Source organism: Toxorhynchites rutilus, chromosome 2, assembly GCF_029784135.1.
Source record: "Toxorhynchites rutilus septentrionalis strain SRP chromosome 2, ASM2978413v1, whole genome shotgun sequence".
Classification (NCBI taxonomy): Eukaryota; Metazoa; Arthropoda; class Insecta; order Diptera; family Culicidae; genus Toxorhynchites; species Toxorhynchites rutilus.
In genome coordinates, this window is record NC_073745.1 from 32,097,439 (window position 1) to 32,118,319 (window position 20,881).

Here is a 20,881-nt window from a genome sequence, read left to right on the forward strand (position 1 = left end):
GGGGAAAATTGATTCCAATTTTCATCAATTTAAACCATATACAGACTATGGGATAGTAATGTATAGCATATCCAACAAATCTTAGAAAATTTCCGATTCGATTGGTATGCAAATCGTTAAAATCCGTTCGCAGCAAAAATAGTTATTAACGTTAACTTTATTTCATAAAAATGTGACCTATTTTTTGATTTGGCACCCCTAAGTAGTTCTACGTCAATAATTGTTGCAGCGTATGCTATGTTGCTCGAAATTCTACCTTATTCATTACCTTTTTTCCAGGACATTGGACCGACACTATGTCATTTATCAAAACTGTTGGTTTTTTCCTGTAACACAACTAATTGATTGTTTATGATGGCCGTTACAAGCGTATAATCCGTTGATTTGTAATCCGATAGCCCTCTAGTTTTGAAAGACAACTTTCCACCGCGTCTAGGAAATCCACGCGTCCAAAAACAACCAAACATAAGCGCAGTGTTTTGGCGCTACGGATCAAAGCAGTCGGTATCGCACACGTCAACAGAGAGGAAATCGTAAAAGTGTGCGCACATGCATGAGACTGTTATTTCCATTCCCTTTCGGTTTACTCTAATGCAATATCTCTGTACCGACGACTGACTGTTTGGTGCAGCCTACTAGGTTTTTTTTTATACGCGGGCGTCGGGCGTTTTCCTCCCGCTTTGCAACCAGTTCTCAGCCCAACCCCAAACCACCACGAATGAGAGTGGCTTAGGAGCGGCTTCAAAATGTCGCTGCTGGTGGTGCCGATGCCGCTGCCTCGATGTCTACCGTGATCGGTCGCAGAGGCAGTGTCATTATCAAGACAAAGTGAATGAATCAAAAAAGGTAAATGTATGAGCATAAAACGAGAAGAAAAAACAAAAAATTCTCGAAGACGTCGGGACGCATGGCGTTGGCGGAATGGGGTGTTAGGATGGGAAGAATTTATGGTGGGTAAAAGAAGAGTACCCACCTCGGATGCGAAATTCAGCATAATAAATGTGGACGTTCTCCCATTGTGTGCGCGAAGATCACCTCGGTGTTTCAACACAAATATTAGGGTCTGTGAGCCATTTGAGTTTAACCAATTTTATTCGCCTAAAATCCAAATCGAGCCACGCCGTTTCATAAGTTTTTCAAACATTCTTTATTTTGTTTTGTCCGACCAGCTAATGCACATAGCATACGTCTTCTCGCCTTTCCTGGGCCGTTTTCTGGCCCAATACTCGAAGACGGTGCAGACTTCTTGACGCTATGTCCACTTTTTGGTCTTCTTCTCCCACTCTTTGCGCCCTGCATCAAGCTTTTCTGTTTGCACTCGTGCTTCTCTCAGTTCTTAATAAAACTCGAGTGTCGCTGTTTTATCATCATGTCGTCGTCGTTACCACTTTCTGTCTTCGACTTTTTTGGAATTTATTTGCACACTCCATGAAGTGGTGTCGCTTCTTAGCTACGCTAAAATATCTGAACATGCGAACACAGGCTAATCCCCGATGTTTTAACCAAGCCGAGCACGATCCCTTCGCGTCCCTTTTTCTCTTCCAACCAGTTCATTCACACCTTCCAGCCCAGATCAGTTTGGTCATCGAAATTACGCGGTTGAGATATTATTAGAATTTTTCTGGTTAGTATTTACATACACTGCCAGTAGGCGTTCCCGGACGGTATTTGTTTGGATTTGTCTTCCGCAACTGGCAGCACGCAGTCTGGGACCTGGGCCTGGAAAACTCATCCGTGGACCCCACACGGGTGGTTTTAATTCGATACGCAAATTTTTCATCCCATCCATCCCACGTAGAAAATACCACCGCCGCTGCCGCGCATATCACAACGCATCAAGATTTTGAACTTTTCGTTCATTTCGGGGATCATGATTTTTCTCCTTCTTACGAGCGATCACTAACGCGCGATCGCCGCATGATGAGGGAAGTGTTCGTTTATGCCTACGTTTAACCTTCCCTCATTCAGCGACGTCTCGTGTTTTCTCGAAAATAGATTGCGTTAATTTGAAGACATTTTCGTCGCCACTTTTTTGGCTCAGAGCCCCGTAATTTCGTGATTATGAGTCGTAAATTAACCACGGTTGACGTTAACGCGCGTTCACTTCCAGAAACCTATGGCTGCAAACAACAATCCGATTGGTGGGCGATGGGCGGTTTCTGTGCATTAACTCATGTGGAGATGAAAGAATATCTGGAGAGAAGCTATTACGGGGCAGTTTGGTTTATTATGATGGATACCGTGGCGGTTGATATATGATATTTTGGTTTGTTGGACCAATCTGAAGGGAGGCGGTTGAGGATCGGCTCGGATGCCATGCTTTTGAATACCTGTTGTGAGAAGATGTCATAAAGTAGGGCTTACATGGTTAGATTGTACGCAACAGTTGTAAAACTGAACAAAAACTGCATGGAAGAGGAAAACATTAATAATGCTTCATCGGTCTTCATTTCGATTGAAATCTCGATTTTTTTCGATGCCAGAAATCTCTTCAACCGGACGAAGAAGCATAATTTCAGCTGGTAGAACGATCTAGTGGCCCCCATGTTGGTCACTGTTAAGTCACACCGCTCAACGTGACATTTTTATGATTTCGAGAAAAACGAACTTGAAGTTTAGTGCTCTGCAATTTTAAAAGCATTCAATTTATATGATCATTATTGTTGTCAAAAATGTTAGCTACTTTCTGGCAATGGCTATGACAAAAAAAAGTCACAGGAGGGTTGTGTCTGAGACACGATCGCATAGTTGACGTAGGATTCCGTTAGGCTATCTGTTGATTTAGAATATGTTTGAAGAATTACATCCTTAAACTCTTTGATGATGATTTGGTGGCCCTGAAAATTGCCGTTTTGTTTGGTTGTTGGGTTGTTGGTGTTGTCTCCACCAGTGTTTACCGAGTGATGATGACAGAAGGATGGTAAACAGTCGTTGGATGGTGCGTATCATATAAAAGACACCGAAGTAGAACGAGATATGAAGAAAACCGACCTTTTGTGATTCTAGACGAGATGTTCCTGTGGATGAAATAAAGAAAAAAAAAACTCACCAATGTGAGTATATAAAATAATTACCAATGCCGAACAAAATTATTAATTTTTCTCATCAGTAAAAACATGTTACTTTAATATGGAGAAAACATATTTGAAATGGAAAAGGTAATGTTATTTTATAATTTTTACTTTCTGAGTGTTTATTCAACCCAATGTGAATTTTAATTGGACTAACAACACCTAATACTATATGTAGATCATATGGGGAATCTTTTTTCTAGAATTTCTTCGCTTTTCCAAATTATTCTCGCCATATAAATTTTGCTTGGGTGTAATGAACACAACAAAACAGAATTAAACCAAATGACCCGTTCTCGAGCGGGAACACACCTTGGTTTCCATCTATGAAAATTGAAATAAATCGTGGCATATATCAAGTCATTTTTAACACAACTGCTACCATATACAATTTTACACTTACACTTGTGCTAAATTTTTCACAATACACGACCGGTCATTGATTTGAAATTTCACGAAGCAACTAACATTAAAGTTCCAAATTTAAATTTTATTTGCTAGAATTTATCGTATCACTCACCTTACTTGCAATACATAAATGCCCCCGACTTGCATATATTAGGCTGTCAAAAAAGTCCTGCGGCATTTTGTTTGAATTTTCATTTGTTCATAAAATTAGTTACAATCATCTGTTTTAAGTCAATTATGCGCCGTTTTGTTCGATGACTTGTTCCCAACGAGATGCCAACTTCATAATACCCCTGTTATAGAAGCTCGCTTCCTTATTGGCAAAACACTCGGATAGCCAATTTTCACAGGTCTCTTTTGTGGCTAACTTCTGACTACCTAGCTCGTTCGCCATGGACAAAAACAGGTGGTAGTCACTTGGTGCAAGGTCCGGACTATACGGCGGATGCAAAAGAACCTCCCATCCGAGCTCCCGGAGCTTCTGGCGCGTCACCAAAGAAGTGTGTGGCCTGGCGTTGTCCTGATGGAAGACAATGCGGCCTCTGTTTATCAAAGATGGCCTCTTCTTCATGAGTGCTACCTCCAAGCGGTCCAGTTGTTGGCAGTACAGGTCCGAATTGAGCGTTTGGCCATAGGGAAGCAGCTCATAATAGATTATTCTTTGACAATCCCACCAAACACACAGCAGAACCTTCCTGGCCGTTAATGAGGGCTTGGCCACCGTCTGAGCCGCTTCAGCGGGCTTCGACCACGACCGTTTGCGCTTCACGTTGTCGTAAGTGACCCACTTTTCATCGCCAGTCACCATCCGCTTCAGAAACGGGTCGATTTTGTTGCGATTCAGCAGCGATTACATGCGTCGATACGGTCAAAGATGTTTTCTTGCGTCAACGTGTGTGGCACCCATACATCGAGCTTCTTTGTGAATCCAAGCTTCTTCAAATGGTTAATAATGGTTTGATGACTTATCCGCAGCTATTGGCCGATGCTACGGCTGCTACTATGCCGGTCTTTCTCGGCTAATTAAGCGATTTTGTCGCAATTTTCGACGACAGGCCTTCCGGAGCGTGGCGCATCTTCGACGACCTCTACACCAGAACGAAAACGTTGAAACCATCGTTGTGCGGTGGAAATGGAAACTGTATCGGGTCCATAAACTGCACAAATTTTATTGGCAGCTTGAGATGCATTTTTGCCTTTGTCATAGTAGTACTGTAAAATATGTCGGATTTTCTCTTCATTTTGCTCCATATTTGCGATACTATAACTCACGAACGACTTAACCAAACAAAACACTGTCAAGGACTATATTATAGCGCAAATACCTTTCCAACAAGCTATAGTATGACTCGATACAATGAATACAACTAGAACTACGCGCTTACATCGACACCTCGCGGAAATACCGCAGGACTTTTTTGACAGCCTAATATTTGCAATGCCGATTTTCCCCAGGCAGCTTGGTTTTGATGTCTCTGTTAGGGACCTGCCGCATGTGTCGTCAATTTCGACCAATCAGAAGTGGGTATTTCCGTTAGGATAGGGGTTGAGATTTTTCAATTGTTCGATAGTTAATTTTATGACATATAGTATTTTCTTCAATATAAAAAATTGTTATGGAGTGCCGAAATCGATTGACGCAAAAATTTCATCCTTCATGAAATGACTGAGCAATAAGCGTTTGAAATTGGACAATTTTCACGATGTACTCGATTTTCGATTTTCAATTTTATCCCAATATGTTCCCGAAAGACGTAATCCTACGTCAAAATCAAGTATTATGCCAAAAAAACGCAGTTTTTTGGCTGCCTATACGTACATGGTCCACTCTGACTGAACCAAATGAAGAATTTTTTAATTCTTGGTTCACTATGACCACACAATTACGACATTTACGAATATTTCTAAATCAATTAACCCTTTGCGGTCGGATTTAATTTTCCTTGAAAGAGGTCCTCTTATCTTTCCACGATAATAACATTTTGTTATACCGAGTACCGTTACCTATTGTTCATAGAATCTCCGAATACATTCGTTAGAAAGTTCATTAGACATTAAAATTCGTTTAGATAAAATGTAAACTATTACATGGTTGAATGAAGTATTTGGTATTCTTGCTGTGATGGCTGGGAGCAAACAAACGACCGCCAAGGGTTAACGGTTGTAAGTCAAAGTGTGCCATTCTGTTATGAAAATTAGAGCGAGAAGGGGTGTGAGGTTGGAACTGCATAAACATTTGGTTGCGTTCAGCATAATATCCTCTGCCATCCATTACTGGTATGAACATGATTGCACGGCAAACATGTTAAGGCATATACTTCCCATTTCGTCATGGTAAATTGTACATGGTCCGCTCTGACTGCATAGGGGAAGTGGGGGCATAGTGGTCACCCTAAGGAATATGCACATTTTCAGCGTCCACATACCGATTCAATTCCCGTTTCTCGGAAAATATTATAGTTCAACTCGTTGTTGTTCAAGATAGCAAACGGCTTTTATTATAAAAATTCATAATAGTACACTTTTCATCGTTAGAAAAAAAGGTGAAAAATCGAACATTATTTTTGTTTGGAGGTAAAGTGGTCACCTAGTGGGGGCAAAGTGGTCATCCGCAAATATCAAGCTAAATAGGATAGATTTATGCGATTTTTTCGTCCAAATTTGTTCAAATCATATTTGATAGTATGTACATATATAAAATAAGCTTGGCCTATTCACCTAGAGTCTCAATTCAAATTTTCTCATGCATACAAAAACATAGTATGAAACAAACAACATTCCGCATAATGAGGCTTGGTTTAGTTGGAGTGGCATATTTATTCACGGTCAAAGCCACAAAAGGATCCTCTTCAAGAGCAGAATGTGATGAGGTATATCAGCTTTAATAAACAGAACATTGTAAGTCGATATTCACCTATGACCACTTTGCCTCCAACATCAAAATAATGTCTATGCTAATTAATCGCTGAGATTAAACGAAATATCTGTTCACCTCTCCTAGAATATACGAACAGTCGTCCAAACTGATGATTTGTCCAATATATCAGATTGAACTATTTATCTAATGAAAAATAACATTTTATTAATTGCGATGGATGCGTAGAAATATTCCCTATCAATTGATGCAAGCATCTTGCCGATCCAGTAAAAAATGTTAGAGAAATAAGCATTCGAAATCTTTCATTTTTTCCTGCATGTTCTGTGTTTAGGTTTCCATTTTACCCCCCATATATTCCGGTTAGACGTAGTCCCACGTCAAAAAAGACCAGTGCAATATAATCAATGTGGATCGTTAACTTGTTTAACTTCAAGCGCAAGATAGCAGCATTAAACATAAATCGGATATGATCCTATCCGATTTATGTTTAATGCTGCTATCTTGCGCTTGAAGTTAAACAAGTTAACGATCCACATTGATGGCATTGAGCTTCGTTTACTAGTTTAGGGGAGCGTAAAAAAATTATTGATTTCATCAAAACGAATAATAGTGTTTTCAGATCCAAAGTATGCTCATGAGCATTCTTGATAATAACGGAGTAAATACTTGATGAATGCTGTTTTATTCATACGAAATCAGCTAAACATCCATTTTCGAAAAGTGAATACTTTGTTGTTCCTTTCATTCATAACAAACGTAGTAAAAACTTAATCTCACCGCTCGACAGCTCGAATGAAGTAAAGTAAAGGTGAATTTTGTTTTTATTCATACGGCCTAATGTACTGAATATTTCGTGCCCTACTTTTATACGGTACACACTACAGTAAATTCTATTGTTGCATTTTTGCTCGGGTATTCTAGAATATTCGCCATAAACAATGGAGCTTTTTTTTCACATCACATATCCGATTGTTCGGACCGGGCCGTAACACAACTCTTATTTTCTAGCGGACCATGAGGTTAATTTGCCAGAATACTGCATACCTCAGTAAATGTGTACATCTTCAACCAATTCACTTTATTTCATGTCAGAAAGATGTAACACAGTACTGATTTCGATTTGCTGTTATCAAAAAAAAACTTATCGAAAATTGACATTTCAGACAGAAAAAAAATAAGTTAACAATTGACGATTAAAATGGGTATGATATTTCTATTTTACTAGCGTTTCACCCACAACGCACATTCTTTTCAACTAAAGGGTGTGTCGCATCAAATTGCATCACGGAAAAAACGCTGTAGAAATTCGCCCAGTAGACCGATCCTTTTGAAAATTTTAGACAGTAAAATAAAAACTATTAAACAACTTTTGGCATTTTCTTTTTATTCATACTTCGAGCCCAAGCCCGTATGCTCGCACCTTCCTCTTTACCACGTCCATAATGTTCTGTACAACGTCAGGTTGTAGTTTTTTTTTGAACAGAAATCCATTTTCTCTTGAAGTCCGCCTCCGATTTGACAACTTTTGGGTTCTTCCGGTGGGCCTGCTTCATAATCGAACAATATTTCTCTATTGGGCGAAGATCCGGCGCGTTGGGCGGGTTCATTTCCTTTGGCACGAAGGTGACCCCGTTGGCTTCGTACCACTCCAACACGTACTTTGAATAGTGGCACGAAGCGAGATCCGGCCAGAAGATGGTCGGGCCCTCGTGCTGCTTCAATAGTGGTAGTAAGCGCTTCTGTAGGCTCTCCTTAAGGTAAACCTGCCCGTTTACCGTGCCGGTCATCACGAAGGGGACGCTCCGCTTTCCGCAAGAGCAGATCGCTTGCCATGTACTTTTTGGCAAACTTGGATAGTTTCTGCTTGCGAATCTCCTCCGGAACGCTGAATTTGTCCTCTGCGGAGAAGAACAACAGGCCCGGCAGCTGACGAAAGTCCGCTTTGACGTAGGTTTCGCCGTCCATTACCAGGCAATGCGGCTTCGTCAGCATTTCGGTGTACAGCTTCCGGGCTCGCGTCTTCCCCACCATTCTTTGCCTTTCGTCGCGGTTAGGAGCCTTCTGAACCTTGTATGTACGCAGGCCCTCCCGCTGCTTGGTCCGCTGAACGAATGAACTTGACAAATTCAGCTTATTGGTGACATCCCGGACCGAACTTCTCGGATCACGTCTAAACTGCTTAACTACGCGCTTGTGATCTTTTTCACTGACGGAGCATCCATTTTTGCCGTTCTTCACCTTCCGGTCGATGGTTAGGTTCTCGAAGTATCGTTTTAGTACTCTGCTGACCGTGGATTGGACGATTCCCAGCATCTTACCGATGTCCCGATGTGACAACTCCGGAATGAGTGCACAGGATTAATTCACGACACTCTTTTTCGTTCGACGACATTTTTCCAAATTTACGAAAAATTGACAGTGAAGCATGGCCAACGTGATCTATACACTCTTATCTGATTATAAGCGAAAGCTGAAGATATAATTCCTAAAAATTAAATTTCTACAGCGTTTTTTCCGTGATGCAATTTGATGTGACACACCCTTTATATTCGGGCGAATTGTTGGGGACCAAATTGTGGTCCAAAACTTGCGGTCTATTTTCTTCTTTTTCTTGCGTCATTCAGTTAATTTATTTCCCTGCCCGAGTTCTGTCAGTTGAGCACGCTCTCTGTGCTGCTGGAACTGCAAATATATCCTCTCACCAAGTTGCTGATAAGATTTGCCGGTTGGAACAACGGCAAGAGGCAGCAAAAGCCATTGCCGCATTTGGCGCAGGGATTTTCGCTAAAGTGTGAAGATTTGCCCGGGAAGATACAGTCCGAAACTCGACTCGCTACTTCGTCGAATACGAAAAAAGTCACAGGAAGGGTTGTGTCCGAGACACGACCGCATTGCTGACGTAAGATTCCGTTAGATTATCTGTTGATTTTTGATATGTTTGAAGAATTACATCGTTTAACTTTTTGATAATGATTTGATGGCCCTGAAAAGAGCCGTTTTGTTTGATTGTTAGGTATTGTTTGTTAATTCCACCAGTATTTACCGAGTGATGATGGCAGAAGGATGGTAAACAGTCGTTGGATGGTGCGTGTCAGATAAAAGTTACCGAAGTGGAACGAGATATGATGAAAACCGCCCTCTGTGATCCTAGACGAGATGCCTCCTGTGATATGTATGGATAAAATAAAGAAGAAAAAACTCACCAATGTAATATAAGATAATTACCTACACTTGTGGAGACGATCTGGCGTGGTGGTAACATCCATGCCTCTCACGCTAAAGGTCACGAGTTCAATTCTCACTCCCAACATTCTTCCAAAAATGGGAGTAAAAAGTGACGAACCAGCCAAATGAGTTGAAAGTCACTATAATACAGATAAATAAAAAATAAATTTACCTACACCGAACACAATTATCAATTTTTCTCATCAGTAAAAACATATTACTTTAATATAGAGAAAACATATTTGAAATGGAAAAGGTAATTTTCATTTATAATTTTTACTTTCTGAGTGTTTATTTAACCCAATACGAATTTCAATGGGACTAACAACACCTAATACTACAGTGACGTCTCGATTATAGCACGCTCAAAAAAAAATTATAGCGTGATAAAATAAAGACGTGATATATTCAAAACAGATATTTTTATTAAACGAAAAATCTTTTTTTCCTTCAATATGTATGATTTAAACATTATTTTCCGTGCAACATGCAAAATTTATAGTAAATCATTTATTACAATATTTACCAAATGGACATGCAAAACAAAACAGTAGAACATGATATAACGAAATTATATTTGCAGTGCTTGTATCATAGCAATGTCTTTTGTTTTCTCGGAGACATTGTAAGAAAGAATTGTAGCTAATTTATTCATAAGTTATTTTGTTCTTCCCATTCTATCGTATTATTCAAATTTTGAATTGAAGTTTTGTATGAATTCAATTTTGTTTTTCAGAGCCGCTATTTCCGGTTGATTACTGTAACTATTCTTCTTTATTTCTTCATTCCATCTTTCCCAACATCGGTATCTTCATCGTTTTCTGATGATTTGTTCATTATACCGATAATTTAACTGTCGGAAAGTTGTGTGTAAAATATTCTTCCGTCTGCGAGGTTCGGTACCACTATTTGATTACCATGAGGTGGATACAGAAATTTTGTCTTCATTAACCAAATACATATTTGTTTTGGACCACATAAAATTGCTTCCAAGATTTTGTGATTGTGGACGTGCTGCCAATATTCAAATTGCTAGATCGTTGAATGTTATTTTTTTCAGTCCAGTATTTCTAAATTTTGCATGATTGACATTTCTATTTTTCGCGATATATTACTTTTATGTTTTGAATTTGTCCCTGATTCATCATTCTGTTGGCGTTGGACAATCTTTAATCAGTCCATCGCCAGAGAAAATTTCATCCCCACAAGCAATAGCCCCTAGCTTGTGGTCTGTTTCGGAAACATCCAGAACAAACTGATTTTAGAAGCATCCAAGAAATAGTTTCCGCTTTGAAACATCGAGGATTCTTCGATTTTCCAATCATCATCAATGGATTTTTTATGAGTACCAGAAAAATTGTAACATGAAACTATTATTATATATTAGTTTTCATGCGACACTTTGTTCCTCCAAATTAGTTAACGTTTATCTGGTAATCATTTTGAAAAATAAGACAGATTCGTTGCGATTATATACCTGGTCAACGGTCAAATCATATGTCTTCAAGTAATTGAAAATTTGTTCTTTGAAATTATCTATTGCACCAACTTTAAAATTAAGACAAGATTCGCTGAACTTAAACAACGCAGATAATATCAACCACCGCAGCCGTATACAGCCGTTTCTAGCTTGCTGTATTTACCATTAAAGTAGGTATACAATATCTAGCATCAATTAATTTAATCATTGAAACAATTCTACATTAGCAGCATATTTAATTTTTCTTATAGTGCTTATAGTCAAAACATACAGTTTCACAAATTAATCCTTTTACTTTAGCATTGTTGTAATTGTCGTACGATGTATACCGAATTGTTGAGCGATTTGTGATTTGTATTTTTTTTTTCGTTAGCTCATATCGCCTTATTGTCACTACACAAGAATAAATATTTTAACAAAAAAAACTATAGGAGGTTGTGTCCAAGATACGACCGCATTGTTGACGTAGAACTACGCTTTTATTTTATATAAGTCGCTTGTTTATACCTTCGGATATTATTCTATAAATCTGTGAAATTTTAGAATCAACTGCTTAGTAGAACAATCTCTGAAATGATTTTCATTGTGTTGTATTCATTGTAGAATCAGTTGACGATAATTGATTGATGATTCATTCTTGCCCTCGCAAAACAATCGTATGTCGCAATTTATTTCATGTCAATGCATTGAAAATTTACCTCGAAGGCTATTCCGGTGGCCTTTTTCGAAATTGACATAGACTCGACTACAGTCGATTATAAACATTATAAACAGCAGCACCATTATTCCATATATTCCATATATATGACATCAATATATCTTTGGCACCGCATGTAAACAACAACAATGACAACATTTGCAAGTATCAAATATCATGCTACATGTTGTTTAGTATTGCCTCAAAGGAATCGCACCTCTAGATATCGTTCGTACAAACTAAGCGTAAACCAAGCGCCAAATAAGCGTTCACCATAGCATGCATACAGAGCCATACATTGGTGGCTTGAAACTACTTGAAACATTAGTTTCATTAGTCCAGAACATTTACTTTCTTGATGACTAAACAAGAGAAATAAACTCTTTTTGTTAATAACAACCTCGCAAACAGTAGCAATGCTTCATTATGATCAATATTAGCGCAAATGCAATCCTAGTTGAAGGCAGTTTTGCGACTGGCACGCGAACCCAAATAACTTTTAACATTCCAGTAAGACATTCAAGATGCTTGGTATTCCTAAATAATTTTTTGGTGCACAACCTTAACGTCTGCTTCGCCATAACGTCAGTTTAATGCATTAATGTATTCTCAAAGGCACCAACGAAGCCCTTGTGAAGACGGAAAATAAACAATGTTAACTGTTTGGAAAAAGACTGAATTATGCCACACAGCTTGTACTATGCTGTAACACCCATCGATGCGAATTCGCTGATGAGTTTGTCAAGAGCGACCTTGATTTTGGTTGCTGCGTTTACATTTTCGACCGACGCGCCTAGATCACCTACTTCGCTGTTGTTCGGTGCGGTGTCACATTCGCGAAGGCTCGGTTCAGTGCGAACGCTTTTCACTGCACCAACACCTCGTGCATCATTAGATGACGCTTACCTCGTAATTTTATTGCCCCTGGCAATGCTCGGGGTCGAGCCTGCCTTCCTCTTCTTCTTGCTCATCGCGCACTACGCGAAGCGTCCAATTTATGACGCGGAAAGAACTACACACGATACGAATAACGCGAAAAACGAACAGAAAAATCAAAGGACGATTTCCAAGTTGGATTACCACTGGTGGGGTCCAATCTTAGATCGAAGCGCAGCGAAAGCAAAGTGAACTGGATTACTCAACAGTCCGATGCCGAATGAAAGTTTGCCTCAGCGAGATCCACTGTTTATACTCTAGGCAAGTATTCCCCTTCATTCTTCTTCTTTTCCTTTGTTCACGGAGACTTTAAATCCTACGATTTCCCCTCCGTTGGTCGTCGATAAGTTGCTCGTTATTGATAGCTCTGTTCGGGAAAGCACACAAATGGACAGAACAAATGTATGGGAAAAAAGAAACACTTAAAGTTTTCATGAATTTTAACCATTTACTAACCAGAGGATTCTAATGTATGGCATATTAAACAAATCTTACGGAATTTCCGATTCGTTTAGTATTTAAACGCCAAAATCCGTTCGCGGCAAAAATAGTTATTAACGTTAACTTTATTTCATAAAAACGTGACCTGTTTTCTGATTTGACACCCTTAATGAAAGACGTAGTTCTACGTCAAAAGTATGACTGTCTCTTTCACGGCTCAAACTGAGAAACGGCATAGGTCGTGCATCTCATTTCACACAATCGAAGAGAAAGTTGCTCAGAATTATTCATAGTTTTTGATACTGAGCTTATAGAAATAATATGCTTCAAGCTTCAAAAGAAAAATGTGGTATACGCTACAAATCCATCAGTAATTTTTACATGAATACGGCTAATCACGATAGACGGCATGAATGCTCAAAAATATTTTTTCTGCTTAAATTTCATTTTTTGTCCAATAATCTAATCTTAATCTTAATTCGTCCAGCACCGATCTACTACCACAAATCTGACGTGCTACACCAATACGTTGTTCCGTGAGATCGAATCCCGTAGGCAGATCGATTCCATCTACGTTGATTTTTCGAAAGCATTCGACACCGTGCCACACCAATATGCGATCGAAAAATTAAAAGCCATGGGATTTCCAACTTGGCTGGTTGAGTGGATTTTATCTTACTTAATAGACCGTCAGTTCTCCGTATCGATTAACTTCACGCGTTCTTCAACTTTCAAAATCACATCTGGAGTACCACAAGGAAGCGTGCTTGGACCGCTGTTGTTTGTTCTTTTCGTCAATGACTTGTGTCCCCGTTTGTCATCTTTTAAACAAATGTTTGCTGACGACCTGAAGATTTTCCGCGTTATTGTAACTGCACTCGACTGCCTCGCTCTACAAAAAGACATCGACGAACTGCTACTGTGGTGCAATGAAAACGGTATGAGCGTCAATATTAACAATTGCAAGGTGATTTCATTTTCCCGAAGAAACACCATCATCGAACATCAATACGCTATCGGATCTTCTCCACTAGAGCGCGTTACCTCGATTTGTGATCTTGGTGTCACGTTTGACTCCAAGATTAGATTTAATGAACACGTCGCACTCATCACAGCCAAAGCCTCTACTATTCATGATTTCATTCGACGCTTCACTTGGCAATTTACCGACATCTACGCACAGAAAGCATTATTCTGCAGCCTGATTCGTAGTGGCTTAGAATACGCGGCCCTTGTTTGGGCACCTTATCACGTATCCATGGTCGTCAGAATTGGAAGAATACAGAAGCGCTTTATTCGATTCGCTTTACGAAACCTACCATGGAATGACTCGTCAAATCTGCCTGATTATCCTGCCCGCTGCATGTTAATCAAAATGGAAACATTAAATGCCAGGCGCAGAGCAATTCAGCAACTAATTGTCTTTGACATTCTACGTGGCAACATTGACTGTCCTCAACTCTTGCAGGACATTCCTCTATACGTGCCCCCACGACAACTGAGGAACTCACAAATTGTCGCTGTCCCCGCACACCGGACCGGTTACGATTACTTTAACCCTTTCGACACAGCTCTCCGTGCTTTTAACGATATTAATGACTGTTTTGACTATGAAATCAGTCGATGCGTGTTTAAAAATAGAATTTTAGAAAATTTTAGAAAGATTTTTAGGAGTAATTAGTAGTCTGTACGTTTAAATCGAAGACGAATAAATAAATAAATAATTTAACGGCAGAATGAACTTTTCATATAATTTTTCATTTTTCGAAAAACGTGACACAAGCGAAACATTTTCAGTGATAAATTCGAGAGTGATAAAAACGAGACGTGACAAAAACGCCCAGCGATATAATCGAGACGTCACCGTATATGGGAAATCACTTTTTCTTATATTTCTTCACTTTTCCAATTTTTTGCGCCGTATAAACTTCTTTCGGGTGAAAATGAACACAACAAAACAGACAGTGTTCAGGAATGTAGATAATTTTCCTAGCCTAGTCCTAGAAACACGGAGAAAGCTCGCTAACTTTCGAGCTCTCGCTCAATTTGTCTAAATGGTCAGCTTGACCTATCGTAAAGCTTTTTCTCGCGCTTTTAATCTGACCAAGACTATAAATATTAAAGCGCAACGCAGAATCACTCTCTTCATCAGTCGGAAATACATACTGAAGTACTCAACGTCTATCGTGTTATCGCTGGAATATCAGACAGAGTTAAGTTCAATAAAAATCTAACCAAACTGACCGCTTGTTTTAACACCATCGATTTTCGATTTCTTAACATAAAAAAGTTGGTCCTTCGAACCGGATCGATGGTTCCAACGCGCGGGTGAATTAAATCGAAAGACAGTTCAGTTGTGAATTTAGTGATAAAACCGAAAATAAAAAAATTAAAATCTATCGAAAAAGTGAAACCGCATAGTTCGGTAATAAAATCGCAGAATAGTGTACGAAAGAACCGCATCACAGGATCGCATCGCAGGATCGCATCACAGGATCACAGGGCTTGGAGCAGTTTCGCGCGCTTGGCTTGGGTCAGCTATTGTAACATCTATTGTTACACTGGACAATAGAGGTAACGATAATCACGGACAGCGTGGTCACTGTGAGTATGCATCAACGATTATAAGGAAACGAAATAAATCGGCATGGTTCTCGCTAATTTCATCACATCGATTATTATATGAGTCCCTGAAAGTGTATCTGTGCTTTTTGCGTAAATTGAACGGAATTTCATAGCAAGTGTGTGAAGGTAGATTTAATCATTGCTCCTCGTTATCGTCTGTGGCAGTATAAATTGTTTGACGAGTGCGTGATTAAATTCGGAATTTTCGAATCTGTTGGTAGACTCATTTTGTAGAATTCTCGTTCGTGATTCATATTCACAAAATTGCTCCAAGTTTGCGGGCACTATCTCGGCAGGAACGTTTCTGCACTGACTCAATGAAAAATCTAGTTGATCAGGTTAGCAATTACGATGAGCAAAGTGACAAAAATTTACTGGAAGGTTGGAAACGAACAGTGGAAGAAATTTTTGCGCAGTTTCAGTCGGTTCGTTTGCAAATCGAATTGGAGGAAGATGAGAGTAAATCTATTGATACCTCATACGCGGATGAAGAAGAAAATCGCAGGATACGCGATGAATTTGAACGTAACTATATGATGGTGTATGGGTTCATTGTTACTGAAATTCGCAAACAGAACAATACCGATTCCGATGCAAATAAGGTTATCGTTTCCAAAACACGTGATAGCTCTGCTTATTTTTGGTTGTGCTAACGTAAGGATATTTATCACTATTCACTCGCGAGACGCGACACGGAACTAGGACACAACACTTATAATCCTTACAAACATTAAAATGGTTAAAATTACCTTTTTCGTCGACCGGTTTCGGGCTCGATGTTGCCCAGCTACTGGACGGTGTCCGACTGGTTACGATGGAGCACTAACACATATTCATACGGTTATCAGTACTTGTCGAAGATATAGTTTGCTGAGTTATCAGCTTCGTCAGATGGAAGAGTTGAGATGATATTGGTGCATCTTCTTCATTCATAAGTGGGGAATCGCTGGTTGAGATGTAAATTGATTCCCATGCATTCAACTGTGAGGCTTTTCGTACATTTCTAATAATTTTTTTTGATAGATCCCTGATTTTTCATTAGGTGGAATTCTATCTTTCAGGTTGCACAAAAGGTCTTTCAGGGTGCTCTCACTTTTGTACACCACATGAAATCCGTGTTTCCGGAGTGTAGACTGGACTGTGTTGGTTATTTTGGGATAGTACGGTAGGCTGATCCATTTGTGTTGTTCCTTCTCAGGCTCTAATGTGGTGTTGTTTTTTCTCCATTTCTTCTTCTCGTGTTTCCGAAGGATTTTCTCCACAAAACATCTCTTGTACCCATTCAGCTCTGCAACATGGTAGGCTATTTTTCTTCGCTATGTAATCATCTCTCTCCATTGGTATGTTGAGGAGACGATACACCATGGAGTGGAAGGCTGCTTGTTTTTGTGCGCCGAAGTGATTAGAGTCGGAAGTTATATATCTATTCGTAGACGTTGGTTTACGGTATATCCCAAACTTTAGCCGATTATCTTCCTTCCGGGTAATGTACAGGTCCAGAAAAGGAAGTGTACCGTCTTTTTCTTTTTCGACGGTAAACTTAATCGTCCTATGTCGGGAATTCAACAACTCCAACGTCTGCTTCAAGTAACGTTCTTTCACAACTGCGAAGATGTCATCTACATAGCGTCTCCACATTCGAGGGAAGAATTTTTCTTTCGCCAACTCTGTTTCAAAATCTTTCATGAAAACCTCCGCTAAGAGTGGCGATAGCTTGCTACCCATACTGAGACCGAACGTTTGCTTGTAGAACTTTCCCCTGAACGAAAAGAAGTTCTGATTCATACAGGTTTTCGTTACCAAAAGATATGCGTCGATCTGATTGGGTGGTACGCGTTTCCGTTCCAGATGTCTGCGCAAACTATTTACCGCCTCTGTTACTGGCACGTTCGGAAAAAGAGCTGTAACATCGAACGACACCAGAATTTCCTCTCGCCTAACCTCGAAGCCTTTCAAATGGTCTACCAACTCAAACGAATTGTTGACATTTTTACCGTGAGTTATGGGATATTTTTTCAATTCTTCAACCAACCAAGCAGCCATTTTTTCAGTTGGAGTGCAGATGTTAGACGAAATCGGCCGCATCGCCACTGGATTTTTATGTATTTTTGGGAGGCAGTACAACGATGCCACTTTTGGATTGGGTACATTCAATTTTCGTTCAAGTTTATCCCCACCCATCAAGTGTGTGACTTTTTGGCGAACAGAATTAGCTTCTTCAGTCATTGCATTAAGCGGATCTTTAGGTTTCCCATTTTTGAAGCAATGCTCTTCATACGGACCGGAGCGAATCATGTCAAGAACCCGTAAGTCATAATCATGTTTATCCATGATCACAACTGCATTCCCTTTATCTGCCCGTGAATAAACTACATCGCGAGCTTTTAGCTGTCGTATTGCACACCAGGTATCAAAGCTCGTCTGTTTCCCACTTTCCGTCTTGGGTACTGTTTTTATTAACATTGCTCAACGTCGTACCGTATAGCTGATTTCGACGTGAAAGTGTTGTACTGTATTGCGCTTTCAATATTGTTTACTGTGTCGGCGATGGGGGGGCGCGAGGGGGAGATGGCAAAATTCAATCCCTTGTTCAATAGATCCAGCTCAGTTCTAGCGAACTGTGCGGACCAAAGGTTGATAACAAAATTGTCGATGTTTTGTGGAGATCGTATTACCTTCTGTGGCGCCTGCGTCAGAGCGAGATGTTGTAGTTTTTTGTGATGCCTTTCTTTCGTTCTCCTTACACGTCCCTGGAGATTGCGACTTATTTTACACATCACTGTTTGCCAACAATCGTTGTTCCCTTCTACACACCGATGAACAATACACTCTACAGCACTGTGGTAAACAACTTGCTTCAACAGCTGTAGGTGCAATGAATACAGCTGTTCTTCGACAATGGACAGCGCTTTATGTTTGCACCTTATTTCTTCGGCTAGCCAAAGTACTCGGGCACGTTTGGCTGCCTTTTCACGGGATGCACTACTTATTGAGGGTTTAATTTGAATAAAGTTGGGAATAAAACCTCTTCTCTTGCACCGTGTTAAGAATTGAATACTCATTAACAGAACTTTCTTCTTCGTAACCAATCGGCCATAAAGGCGAAAGCACTTTGAGGTAGTTGCCTCCATTTCACTTATTTTTGGTTGTGCCATAACCACTTGGCTCACTTTTCGCGACACTTTCGTGAGCATGATAGATTCGAACTCACAGTTGAAACCTGTAGACAAGGTCACATACTTACTATCGTCACTCTCAAAAGAAGCAAAACGAGTGATCGAGTTAGTAGAATTGACTGGTGCGAATTACGCAGTAGCTTGGGAGCTACTAAATAAACGTTTCGACAACAAAAAACTTGTAGTGAAAAATTATATTGATTCTCTTCTCTCAATTGAACCTATGCGTAGGGAATGCTATGAGTCCCTAACACGCATTATCGATGATTTTGAACGAAATCTTAGCATGATACAGAAGATGGGAATACCCACCGATGGATGGAGCGTACTTTTAGCACACATGCTGTGCGCACGCTTAGAAGGAGCCACACTTAAGATGTGGGAGCAACATCATAAATCTACGGATGTACCTACTTACGAAGATCTGATTGAGTTTTTACGAGGTCACGCATCAGTACTACAGTCTTTATCGTCATCGTACAAATCTCGTAATCCCGAATTCTCTAAAACAGAACCTGTTCGGCCAATGAAACCGAAATTAATTCACGCTGTCACCAGTAACTTATCGTCCAAATTATGCATATTCTGCAAGCAAGGTACACATTCTGCATTCCACTGCGACGCACTTCGTAAAATGAACGTTTCTCAACGCTTTGATGCCGTCAAAAGGAGTTCGCTGTGTATCAATTGTCTTTCGCCGAGTCATCTCGTCAAACAATGCCCATCGAGCTCTTGTAGAGTCTGTGGACAAAAGCACCACACTATGCTACATCAAAATGCCACATTTCGCACACCAGATCCTTCAAACTCGAAACACATACCACCAGAAAGCATACTCGAATCCAACAGACCTCAACCTTCTCGCAAACCTCTAGCTGCCCAGCCTCTCGCCAACCCTTCAGCTCAGCCCTCTAACATTGACATACCTTCGACTTCGACCACCACCAGCTGCATATCGACCACTCTGATAGGAAATATTCGAACAGTTCCTTCCACCGTATTACTGCAAACCGCTGTCGTAAAAGTTTCGAATCTTAACGGATACGCCGTTTGGGCAAGATTGCTTGACCCAGCATCGCAAATAAATTTGATCACGCAATTAGCAATTAGCACAAAGACTAACACTACGAAGATACAAAAACCACCAAGAAATTGGAGGTGTAGGAAATTCGCAAATCATCTCATCTCACTCTGTCGTCGCACGAATTCATTCTCATTGTTCGAATTTTATCGCTGATTTCTCGCTACATGTTTTGCCGGGAATCACCAGAGAACTCCCGAGCAGGACAATTCATACAGAAAAATGGAAACTTCCCAAAAATATCGTACTCGCCGACCCTACATTCAACGAACCTAGTCTAATCGACATGATTTTAGGAATGGAGGTTTATTATGATCTGATTGAAGACGGACTTATACGACTAGGTCCAGAGCAACCGGTTTTGCAAAAAACTGTCCTAGGATGGGTGGTGTCGGGAAAAGTAGGACCACCACCACCATCAACAGCACCCAGTTTTACGCACGTTTGTAATGTGCAATCCTTCAATAACCAACTAGCACGTCTTTTCGAGTTGGAAGCTTGCCAAACTAGCAGCACATTCTCCGTAGAGGAAACGTATTGTGAAGCACATTTTTCCAACACAACTACACGTGATGCTACCGGACGATTCATTGTTCGTCTTCCGAAGCGCTCTGGCAAAATTTTCACGCTTGGTAGCTCAAAGGAAGTTGCCGCTCGTCGCTTTTTCGCTTTAGAGCGTCGCCTAACCTTAAATTCCTCATTGAAAAAATCCTATTGCGAATTTATTGAAGAATATCGCCGACTGGGTCATATGATAGAAGCATCGCCAGACGAACCCAATAGTAATTTGCCAACATACTATTTACCGCACCATTGCATAGTTAAACCCGAAAGTCTTACTACGAAATTGAGGGTCGTGTTCG

General features: G+C 40.1%; 1 protein-coding gene across 1 annotated transcript; it reads right to left on the reverse strand.

Annotated features, from left to right (window-relative positions):
• Nucleotides 1-16,955: 16,955 nt before the first annotated feature.
• On the reverse strand, nucleotides 16,956-17,804 carry LOC129765647 (uncharacterized). Its single transcript, XM_055766056.1, has one exon. It carries the CDS (start codon nucleotides 17,802-17,804, stop codon nucleotides 16,956-16,958), a length of 849 nt encoding a protein of 282 aa, XP_055622031.1.
• Between the last annotated feature and the right edge of the window lie 3,077 nt (nucleotides 17,805-20,881).